Here is a 12,131-nt window from a genome sequence, read left to right on the forward strand (position 1 = left end):
TATTCCATCATTATGACAGATGAACGGTACAAGAGACGGTGTGCACGCGTACGTAAATTGCGTTTACGTTTGAGTGACGACCGAGTTCTAACACAATTGCATATTAGGTATGTATTATACGAATGCATATTAGGTATTTATATAGAATCTATATAACTGTATAATTGTAACGAAATGCCAATGTCCGTGGACCCAGGCAACTGTGACATCGACCCACTGTCAACGCGCGCGTTGTCAATCGAATTGAACCGGTGTTGCGGGCGAAACGGCAGTCGCTTAGGTCCAGCTCCCTGGACGCAGGAAGAAAGATGAATTACGAGACACAAACGAACGGGGGAAACGAAAAGGAAGCAAATGAATAATAATTTCAAAATGAACGACCGAGTCGGAGGAGAATTTAAAGCCGCGAGTCTTCTCGTGCGGTGTTGATTTCTCGATGGATAAGGAAAATCTTAATACGCTTTGATTCTGCAACGCTGTGCTAATATCAACAATGATAAGAAAAAGATGAAAAAAAGAGAGAGAGGGAGAAGATGATGCGCGCGTGTCTCTCCCCAAACCACCAAAAGGAAAAAAAAACATGGGGGCTAGAACACGTCGGACCGAATCGAATAAATTGTGAGGTGTAATTTCGCACTGGTGCGGAATAAAGAATATTAATCGAGCAGTCGAGTGCGGCGTAGATGCATTGAACGCATAAAGTGCTATTTAATTAAATGAAAGGGAGAGATAGGGAGAAGAAAAAAAGAAGAAATAAATAATAAAGTAAAAGAAGAAGACGAAACGAAATGGAGCGCGTTATCGGACGCGTGACCTTAACTCGTTCGAAGAGATGAGTAAAAAAATTTTATTTATTTTTTAGCAATGAACCTATTATCTATTTCGATAAGACACTTCTTTGATTGCATTTCCTTCTAAAATCGACAATTTCGGCTGGTCTGAATTTACTTAGCACGTAGGTTTTTCATGAATAGAAATGAAATATAAATCACAATAACAAATTTTCGAATACGCACGAGTGGGCGAACTATCGAGACACGGATGATCCCCGATCCTCTTCAATTTTAAAAGTAGTTTGATCTTTATATATTGTATTTACGTAATATCTATTCTATCCATGTATACATAACAATTGTACGATCTTTTATTTTCTCTTCTTGTTGTTGACACTTTGCTTGTATTGTGATTCTGTTTTCATTTTTTTGTTTCGTTTCGATGCACCGGACGATCGCACGTTCACAGACTAATCTAGGACGAGAACAAAGAGAAAAACGAAACGCTAAAACTGTGTCCCTCGAATCGATTTTATTTTGCACGCTCGCGATCATGCTTTTCAACCGCTTATACCTCTGTTTCGCACGCGAATCTTCAAACTTTCGGTGAGTTCAAGGGGGTCGGTGAACCCGGATCTGTGCACAAGCATTAATTGTCTGAACCGAGCGTTCTTGATGGAAACGGCTAAATGAAAAGGCATAAGACGGAAGAAAGAGAGATAGATGGAGAGAGAGAGAGAAAGAGAAGGAAAGAGGAAATCGTTCACTGGCGCAGATGGTATGACATTGTGATCTATACAAATTACAAAGCATGAACAAGTAGTAGATATGTAAGATATAAAAATACACACACGGTACACCAACGGTGACCTAGACACCATTGACTACCTATATGTACGCGACTGGCGTGTATAAACACATTACAAACAAACAAAAACTTCAGAAACACAAAACGTACACACGTTATTACAAAAAAGTGAGGACGACTACACGTACCTAACTGAATAAATAAAAAATAATACGGAAAACGGAAGAAAAAAAACAAAGAAACGCAGCGAGAGAAGGAGAGAGACAGATATAATATGAAACAAATGATAAAAAAAAAATAAACAGAATCGTCTGACACGTAAGTTGTAAGCAAAGTAATATAAAGAAACAAAAAAAAAGAAGATGATGACGAGAGAAAAAAATGATGGAAACACACGACGCGCTCCTGCCACGCAGCGAGTCCTTAGACAGCTTTAAGATAATAATTATAAATGATAAATAATAATTATTATTAAATAATAACGATAAACTTTCTATATGTTGAATCGTGTCTAGTGAGAGAAAAAAAGTACTATTGAAGTAAAACGACAAAAAAAAAACAAATTTACTATCGCCACACATGGATTAACACGCAAGTTTATATCGAACCATTAGTTGTCTATCGAATGTTTTTCTTTTTTTTTCATATAGCGGAGAAGGTGATTGTTAGAGAATAGCTTTGGTGTTTCGTTTGCTGTTTTTACAAACGTGTTGTAACGGTTGGCCATCGGCGAGCCTCTTTTCGCATGGGACGCGTCGACGGTGTCAAACGGAGAGAAAAGTGAGAAAAGGGTAGCCGAAGTCCACGCCTACGTTTATATTTGGTGGGGCTTGACCACTACTGTTATCATTATCACTTGCTATTATCCACGCAGGGTTTCCATGCCGGGGTCTCTCGCAAGCCGCCGTGTTTTCGTGTTAGACAAAAAAAACCAAATACTGTGTCCCGTTACTAATTATAATCAATTCAGAGAGAGAGAGAGAGAAAGAGCGAGAAAGAAAACACTGAGAGAATGAGAGAGAAAGTGTGTGTGTGTGCGCGAGCGCATGAATACCTTTCATTGAATTCTATAAACTTTTCACGCTAGTGTTTAGCTGCTCGTCTATGGCGGAACGTGTTAGACTTAAAGGGAAGAGACGGAAAACTTCACCCTAATCGCGCGTCAGACTTCTAACTAGCAATTAAGCTGTTTATCCGCGGCTTGCGACGAAGAGATTAACGAAAAAAAAGAAGAGCCGCTGCATGCAAACCCTGCGCTCACTGCGATTATTCTTATTATCATTATTATTATTACGATTATATTGTCATTATACTTATCATTACGATTATTCTCCTTATTATTACTATTATTACTATTAGTACCGTTTATTACCAGAAAAAATAACACCCAACAGGTGCATCCTGAATCCTTCGATCAACAAGACCGGCCTCGAGCGGGCTGATTTTTTATTTTGTTTATTTTCTTTTTCTGTTTTCTCGTTCTCTTCTTTTTCCTCTTTGTTTTTTTGTTACTTCTCGCGCCCGCGCGCGAACACGCTTCTTGCAACGATCGACTCTTCCCGCGGGGGTTGTTTTCTAACGTGAGGGATAGGAACAAGATAGAGCATTTTTTCTCTCCTTTTTGATCGTTGTTTTCGCTCACCTCCCACTCTATCACCCCCATTTAAACCCGTACGTTCCTTTTTCTTGCCCGTCTCGGTTCTCACCAACTCTACAACTATCTCTGCGGTTGCAAGGAGGAACGCCGTGTGTGACAATTTTAAAAAATTTGATTTCTTTCTTATTTCTAATTCTATAAATTATAGAAGTTTATATATGAAATTGAAAATTGTTGGAAAATTTGACTTTTGATTTCTTCTCTGTTGAAATCATTAAGGGAAGAAATAACATTCAATCTAGTTTCTAGTTCTTGCAATCGATGCAGACAATTTTTATTTTGGACTCGAAGCAATTCGCCTCTAATTCGAAAATCAAGATATTTTCTCATACAACAGTTGAGCTTTCCGCAATTTATAGAATTGTGACAATTTTTAATGGCGTCTGGAGGTCCCCAGTGAAAAGTATGTGACACGCAACGTTCTTCCTGAGAACCACAGATCTATCGGCCCACTCAGGTCTGGCGTACACTCGGTGTATAGAAAACGTGTATATAATACGCGCGAAGCAAAAACGCTGTGCGAGGGGGAGAAACGCGGCAAGAGAAACAGAAAGAAGAAATACGAACGGAGAGAGGGAGATAAGGGTAGGATTCAAATTTTCGGACAAACAGAACAAACAAAAAAAAAAGACAAACACCAAACATCGCCAACCCCTAGATCGCGACGACATGTTTAAGTGATTAGGTTCGCGATCGTCACGAATCGCCAACACACAAAACCTCCACCCACCAACAAACACTCTTTTTTCGAAATCGAAAGAAACAAAAAAAGGGAATCACCCTCAAGCGTGGCGTTTTCTTTTCTTCCTCTTTAGCGTGCTCTCGTGTGTGTGCATGCGTGCGTGTATAGAAATAATCGACGGAGCGAGCTATTTCTTCGTGAACGTAAGAAAGAGAGAGAGAAAGAATATTTCGAACCGATTACGGGAATGATGCACCGTCGAAGGCATTTACGAACTTTCCTTTTACATTTTAGAAAAAAAATACATTGTTTACTCGATCACCTGGCTAGCTTTCACTGTCGCACAGAATGCAGAGTGTAGGACATTTCACCTTCAAACCCTTCACACTTCGAAAGCTATACAGCGACACATTCCTGAAAGAAATTTGGCTAATCTTTTCTTTGTAATACCATATTTTATTCTTGAGACGATCATATTATTGTTCCATCGCCTTTAGGGGGTAGTCTCGTTTTCAGGATTCTCATTTGTCCATAATGCAAAGACGGGCTTTTTCAATAGTGAAAAGCGCCGTCTCCCTCAAAAATCCTACTTTTACGTTGACGAAATATAATTTGCGCAGCTTTATGCTTCTCAATAATGCAAATTTCGCCTCGTAAACGCAAAAGTTGGACTTTTGCATTCTATCTGAATATGATATCGCTTATCGAGAAATGAGAAGCCGTATCCCGTATCCAGTTCTGGAAACTAAACTACCCCCTTTCGTTCTGAAGCTTTTCTGAAGTCGCTGGTCGATTCGCCATGGAAAAGTTCAGCTGCAAGGGATTAATATAACACGTAGAATACTTTTAAAAAATATACATTGAGATTGCTGATCACTAGACTGCGGATTCTTATGCATTTATGGCTTAAAAAAGTTGTATCACTGCCTGAGACACACGTCATGGCCTTGATCCAGAGTAATATTATTGTTTGGCGTCGGGGACGTAAAGCATTTCTTCTATAATCGCAGTCAAATGAGTTCGCGTGTGCAGCACAATTGTGCCTTTCATCAGTCGTGCATTTTTCATTCTTCTTCCCTTTCAGCTTCGGTGAATGAATTTTTGTAAATAGCTCTAAGGAATTACGCTAAGCACAGGGATTATACTAATCGACAAACATCTTGCCACTCTGCATTCAAAACAGGATCGACTTTGAACTAACAATGTTTTCCAATGAATTGACTTCCAACCTGTTTCTCTTGAATCAGCCCCACCCAAGCAACATTCGCGACAAACACTATTGTTTGTTTTGAGCAAAGTTCTCTTCGAAAATAATGATTATTCTTCGTTGAACTCCGCGATGCATTGTTTCCGACGTCGGTGGAACGTTAGAAAAAAAAAGAAACAGACACACAATACGAAACGTTCGAACCGTTCACAGCTCTTGAACGTTATTTATTTCGAGGATCGATAACAGCATAATATTAATTGTTATTATAAACTAATCAAGTCAAGGTTTTCGAGATTTACGAGCACGAGGATGATCTGTCGGATACGGTTCATGAACAATGATTTCTTCGGATCGACGTTTTCTCGCTATAGTTTGTAATATTTTAATATATTAACTGCTAAAAGAAACAGAGAGAGATAGAGAGGAGACGTGGGAGCAATGTCGGAGAGGGCGAAAGATCGCAGCACGTGTGCTTGCACAAGCAGAAAAATTGCAGTCGCTACATTGCGATCGATAGATCCACGACCGGCGACGATCTTTCGCCCACGATAAAAAAGAAACAAAAAATCGATGGAACAAAAAAGGAGTGTCGACGATAAAAAAAATTGCGATTCGAAAGAACAAAAGAAACGAGACGAACCACTTTGCACACGTGTCGATTGTGTACACGCGCATTTGTTGAGTTGATTGTATAGTTAACAATGAAAAAAGCAATTTGCAGCGCGCGAGAGAGAGAAACGAAACCATCGTAGAGAGAGATAGAGTGAGAGTGTGCGTGTGTGTGAGCGAGCGAGAGAGAGAGAGAAAACAGAAATAACGAATAAGAGGAACCGACACTCATTTTAAGCATGACAGTTGTCCGTCTATTCGACTTGTGTGTTCGACGAAAAAAAAAGGAACGAAGACAAAGAAAATGGAAAAAAAACAAACGGTAAAAAAAGAAAGAAAGAAATAGAAACAGTACTACTACGGCTCACGCGTTAAAAAAAAGAAAACATTAAACAAACAAAAAAAAAAGAATAAGATTCATCGCCTCGATGTTAAATGTAACACGTTTTACAAGGTAACAGAGCATTTCATTTTATAACATTTCTACTGTCTATACTTTCACCCGGACATTCTCACAAAGTAAAAAAAAAGGAAGAAGTAGGCGGTCCATTTGCTCCAACTACCCCCCACCCCCAAAACAAAAACCTCCTGTGTTTTTGCCGTAAGCAAGCGCTTCCTTCGACGATCTTTGAGGGAAATTTAAATTTCCCGCCACGGCGGTGTATCGTTCGAACAAAATCAATCGAGCATAAGATGATCGCCCACCCCCACCACGCTCCGCTTTCGTTCCATCTCTTCTCCGACTCTCGCTTCTGCGCATGCTTAGCAATCACGTGCTCCCTCCCCACTCTTGCTCGGCGGAGAACCAATCACGTGCGGTGCGATTCGGTCAGAGTAAACACGTCGAACGGTCGATTTTTGGTCCAACTACGATATTTTCTTTCGTATCGTTTCGACTCGCAAAAATCTGTACAAAGTATAAAAAGGTAAATAAATATTCCTGGTTGAACATGCTCGTTTCCAGCACCGAAAATCAGAGGAACGCTTACTGCGATAACGGGTCCCGTACACGAGCCGTAGTTCACTTTCGTTCTCCTCGCTAATCAAAGAGAGCAAATGGCTTCTTTCCAACCGTTCTCGCCTTCGGTATATATTCTAAAAAATGGAAGTTATCATTTAGTTTTACGAAAAGGACATTTTATATCTCTTCAAGGTGTTGTACCACGGAAAAATTATATGCATAACACGTTGCATAAACATGTAGGAATTAAATGTTGGACTTTTACGATTTTAATCGATTCTGTTAAAAAAGAAGAGAGAGCGAGGCAAAGAGAGAAATTGAAAATCGATCTTGCTGGAGATTCTGATTAAATCAAAAAGACTAACACTACCTTGGACTTTCACGATAAATGCCCATTCTTCGATCACGTTACTTTCGTACAGGGTGATTCGTACAAAACATATATGTTTCCTTAATTTATCATTAGACTGTGGATTTTTATGCATTTATGGAGAAATTAGCTTGGTGAAATATAAACCAGTAAAAAAGATGAGAAAAATGTCGAATATTGTAATGATGTTTTCAGATACAACAGAATCATGAAGGGATGAAATGAGTTTTTATGTTATTCCTACTTCTCGCGATCGATGCAGGACATTTTTATTTTGCACAAAGCTCCGCAGTCTATTACTTTCTCTTTATTTCAAACAAGTAATAAAAGTTATTGTATGCATCATCCTATACAACAGGTGTTCCGGGAAGAATTGCATTATCATCGATTGTATAAGTTATTCTGCGTTCTTCCCGGCACATTCTGTTACTACTTGAATTATTATTATTATTTAATGGTTCTTTAAGGTATACGTTTACCTAAATCATCGACAGGAGACCCTACACTATACTCTTGGCTTCAACAGGTAACGCAGAAGCCGCTGGGTGGCATAAAGAACAAAACGGAAAAACGGCAGGCCGATCAGCGGCAACGCGAATCTTTGAAAAGACGCAAATCCTTGCCACGTCAAGCCGAATCATCTTCTGTCAATCCTGAAAAATCCTTGTCCGCTCCTGCCTCTCAAGCCCCGATGTCCAACGATATACCGATGACGTCCGGTTCCGGTGTGACAACGTCCAACAAAACCTCGGTGTCCGAAGAACATATTACGAACGGTTCGTCGCCGTCGCAGGAGATTCAAACGGTCCCGCGCTTAGAATCGGTTCAGGTGTAAAAATGCGCACGCAACGTCACAGCTGCGCCACCTACGTGCGCGTACGATTGCAACGCGACACGGTACTTTTCGCTCGTACGATCGTTCATTATTTAAAATCATCGTTTCGAAATCATTCAATTCTCCAATTTTCTTGATCTCTTCTTTTACGCGTAAACTCTGCAATACATTGATGACTTTTCGTAATTTGTATCTCGTCTATCAACCCTTAGCACTCGAATGGCGACTCTGAGGCGCCGCTAAAAATTGCTGCACTATTATTCAAAATATAATTTATTTAGGTATCTAATCAATTACTAAAGATTTAACGTACCCATCAAACTTAAAAAATCATGTAGAATGGAATTATTCCAAAATCACCACTAAAAATTTCTCCACCATTATTTAAAATATCGTTTGCATTAGATTGCAGTATACTGCGGATGTTCATGCATTCATGGCTTATGAAAATTTTCAAAAAATGCTATAATATTAAATTCGATAGAGGCTAGTACGATTCTTATTTGCTTTAGATCTACAAAGGTTGTTCCCCTGAAAAATAGGATTTTATTCCATTCAACTTTCTTGAAATTGCTCTATACAAATTGGAAATTGCATAAACATCCGCAGTCTACTAATCAATGATTAAACAATTAGGTATTGTACGAGGTATTTAATTCATAAAATTTAAAAAATCATAGGGAATGGAATTATTTCACAGATCGGGAAAAATGTTTAATTTTCGAGTTGGAACAGCTTCGACTGCAAAGGGTTAATTATATGTTCATGTCGAGAAATATTTCGTATAAACAGTTAACGAAAATTGTTTACTATCTTGTACACATACACAATTTAAAGATTTCAATTTTTGTTGAACGAGCGAAACACCGTGCGCGGAATCGAAGTCTGTCGTTCCAATTTGTTCTTTTACGTTCCACAAGTTTGTGTAGCGAGTGTTTCGTCGTGCGTCGTCCGATTTCCGAAAGTATAGTTGCTTATATTGATGAACGACGAGTTTTGATTAGTTTTAAACATGGCGCAGGTTTCGAGTCGGCGCGGCGAACGGTGCGCGCGTGCGTGCTCAAAGTCCTCGTAATTTTTCCTAAAATTCACCTTTTTAATTTCCGTTTCATCGACATCGCAATAATCATGTTCCATTCACAACGTTCTTTACGTTTCAATAAATAAATCATTTGGAAAATTCATGTACCATCGACTTGACGTTACGCGGCGGTTTGAATTTTAGCCGCCATTTTGATAGCGCCAGCGAACTTTCGATTCGAATGTTTAGAAAGCAAATGCAATTGGAACAATATTTTAACCGACGACAGAGGTGTGCGAGAACCCGAAAATATCGGGTACTCGGAAATTCGGGTTCGGGTCGGGATCCGAAAATTCGTGATCCTCGGGTATCCGAAGTCGAAATCGGCAAATTTATTACTAGACTGCGGGTCTTTATGCATTTTAATTTAGCAAAATTGAGTAGATCAAATTCCAAATTGTTAAAAAATTTACAAAATTGAAGATGTCAACGTATGATTTCATTTCTCTCTTTCAACCATTATTTAAAATATATGAGATACATGTTATTGGTATCTAATCAATTATTAAACATTCAAACAAATTTTGGTAGTATGGAAGTATTCTAGTTAAAATAGCCCCGAGTGCAAAGGGAAGAAATAACATTTAATTTAATTTGCAGACAATTTTTATTCATAAAGATCCGCAGTCTAAATATGACATTCGGGTCTCTGAACAATATAAATTTTCGGGACCCCGACCCGATGCTCGATTATGCTTGGGAATCTTAAATAAAATTCTCGACCCGACATTTTCGGGTCTCCACACACCTGCAAACGATACCCGGCCGTAATATATCTACTTAAGCAACCTTTTCCAACAGAACTTTCGAGCATAATTGAGAAGTATTTTTGAAAAATTGAAATTTAGGATGCAATTTAGATAAATTTAATCGAAGGATCGAAGTATAGAGAGACGAGTTTCTGTTCCTTATTTTCTCGTTTGTTCTAGCAAAGATGGACCGGTATTGTTAGATTAACGTTGCCTGTTTTTTGTGTGAAATATATAGATAAGTTTTGTGATAAACATATCTGGTTAATGGTTGGATTCGACCCGTGTTTCGCGGTAGCACCAAGTTAGAAACAGTTAGGTAGACAAACATGGTATAAGAAACACCTGCTGTACGCGATTAAATAACTTAATTGACTTATTACACATTCTGTTCAGATATATTAAAATTAATGTTATGCAACCAAATAGTAATTTAATAAAGATACTTTCTTTTGATACAACAACATTCAACTTTTCATTTCGATTTCGCGCGCGTTGCGTTTTAATATTTTATATATCTATACTCTTACACAAATACAATTTCTGGCACTTGAATTTTCATTAGTTCGAGTTACATCTCGTTTGTTAAATGGTGTCTGAGTTCGAAAGTAGTTCTCCGAAGAGTTTCAACCACTGAGGGTAATGCGACAACAAAGTTATCGCTGTATTCTTATCCTCGGAATGTATATCTCTCAATGTTCTCAATGTAGCATGTTTAGAATCATCTGTATGATACACTGGGTCTATTCGCAACAGAATCACAATAGCTTGCAAGTTTCTTGGATATAGATCCAAAATATCTTTGCCTCGATTTTCACAAGATTCTTTCACGCGATGTAAAGTCGATTGTATGAAGCTCACGACTGTAGGATGACGATCTAAATGAAGAAGTAGCTCCTTCAAAAAAGCACATACCCAAAGAAAAATATTTTGAGACTCAACAGCAAATTCAAACAACCGATCCAACAAATCAACACTCTTTAAATTGCTCGCATTATCATCTTTATTGAACTCTGTACAAGACGACGCAAAATGATCTAGCAACGGCTCTTCTATCAATTTATATTTCTGTGAATCGTATATATTCTCTATCGTCGAGAGTTCAAGATTCAAATTTGATTTGGATCGCACAGCGTAGCATAACAATCGTTTACTTTCGTCGCAAGATTGTTCCTGGTCGCTAGACAATTCTGCAAGTTTCAGAAGAAGTCTTTCCGTGTGGCACTTGTAATACGAATCGATAGATGACAAGCTCATTAATGCACTAGATAATGGTAACAGATTATCGGTTGAATCGCAGGTGTCTAAGAAATCGTTTGTTAAATATTTGTCCAACAGATTTCTGAGGAATGTAGAGGTTTGCTTTCCATCGACAAACACACTGAAGTTTCTGAAGGCCTCGGTAATCCTACAACAATCTCGCAAGACATCCTATAACAAAAATTTATATTGTAAAATAGTGTAATGAAATTGCGTGTAAATCTCTGCTCACAAAGGTATATATATATACATACGATTATGTTAAGTCTCACGGTATAACGTTGATAAGCTTCCCTTGATACTTTGTAAGACAACAGATTTGTCAAAGATAAACATAATGCGTTAAATATATTACTAGATGTTGGTAAAAATTTCTCTTCGTTCACTAATTCTTGATAGTCCTGCGAATTCTCGAGATTTTTCGTCGCACTCTCGCAACTGCATAATATTGCCTTCAAAATTCTGCCATCCATCATTTAATATTTCGATCTGTTAGCGATGAAACAGATAATTCAATAAAATTATACAATACAATTAATTCATCATCGAGATATATGTAATACAATTACAGTGATATATGAACAACATTCAAACAATCTAAATAGAAATATTAAAAATTCTGATTGATACCAATTGATACTTACAAAGGTTATATTTACTTTCACTTGACGTATTTAAATTATTTTCTTACATTCCCCTTTGTTTGCGTACACAAATTAATTTGTTTATTTTACGGTTGAATAGTTCTTAGATAATTTAATTACAAACATTGTTTTCGCTAATATCAATCTACAATAAATAATATAAAATATATATGTATATTTATATAACTTTGAAGACTGTATCGTGTTGGTTATTAAATCGTGCTGGTTATACATAGCTATTCCTCATATTTGATTTTAATTTAAAAAATTATTTATTTCACGTTGATTTTTAGAAAATTTTTCTTCGCATTTGATACGCGCGCCTGACACATTATTTATATTATTCGTGTAATTAATCGAACGTTAATTCCTAATGAAATAAATACACATCGTTTTATAATTCCATATATTATACTTATTCATACAACTTCAATTATATCAAGTATATAAATCTATTTCGGAATTCAATATTTTATATAACAATGCAATGCA

General features: G+C 37.6%; 2 protein-coding genes across 2 annotated transcripts; one reads left to right on the forward strand and one right to left on the reverse strand.

Moving 5' to 3' along the window:
* Positions 1-2,098: 2,098 nt before the first annotated feature.
* LOC143215545 (uncharacterized) lies at positions 2,099-11,776 on the reverse strand. Its single transcript, XM_076437753.1, has 3 exons — positions 11,640-11,776; positions 11,250-11,484; positions 2,099-11,166 (listed from the first exon to the last, which is right to left on the reverse strand). Exons 2-3 carry the CDS (start codon positions 11,469-11,471, stop codon positions 10,321-10,323), a joined length of 1,068 nt encoding a protein of 355 aa, XP_076293868.1. The 5' UTR covers positions 11,472-11,484; positions 11,640-11,776; the 3' UTR covers positions 2,099-10,320.
* On the forward strand, positions 6,690-11,369 carry LOC143215602 (uncharacterized). Its single transcript, XM_076437873.1, has 2 exons — positions 6,690-6,744; positions 7,538-11,369. The coding sequence occupies exons 1-2, from the start codon at positions 6,690-6,692 to the stop codon at positions 7,903-7,905; spliced, it is 423 nt and encodes a 140-aa protein (XP_076293988.1). The 3' UTR covers positions 7,906-11,369.
* Positions 11,777-12,131: the final 355 nt, after the last annotated feature.

Source organism: Lasioglossum baleicum, chromosome 14 (genome assembly GCF_051020765.1).
Source record: "Lasioglossum baleicum chromosome 14, iyLasBale1, whole genome shotgun sequence".
NCBI classification, from domain to species: Eukaryota; Metazoa; Arthropoda; class Insecta; order Hymenoptera; family Halictidae; genus Lasioglossum; species Lasioglossum baleicum.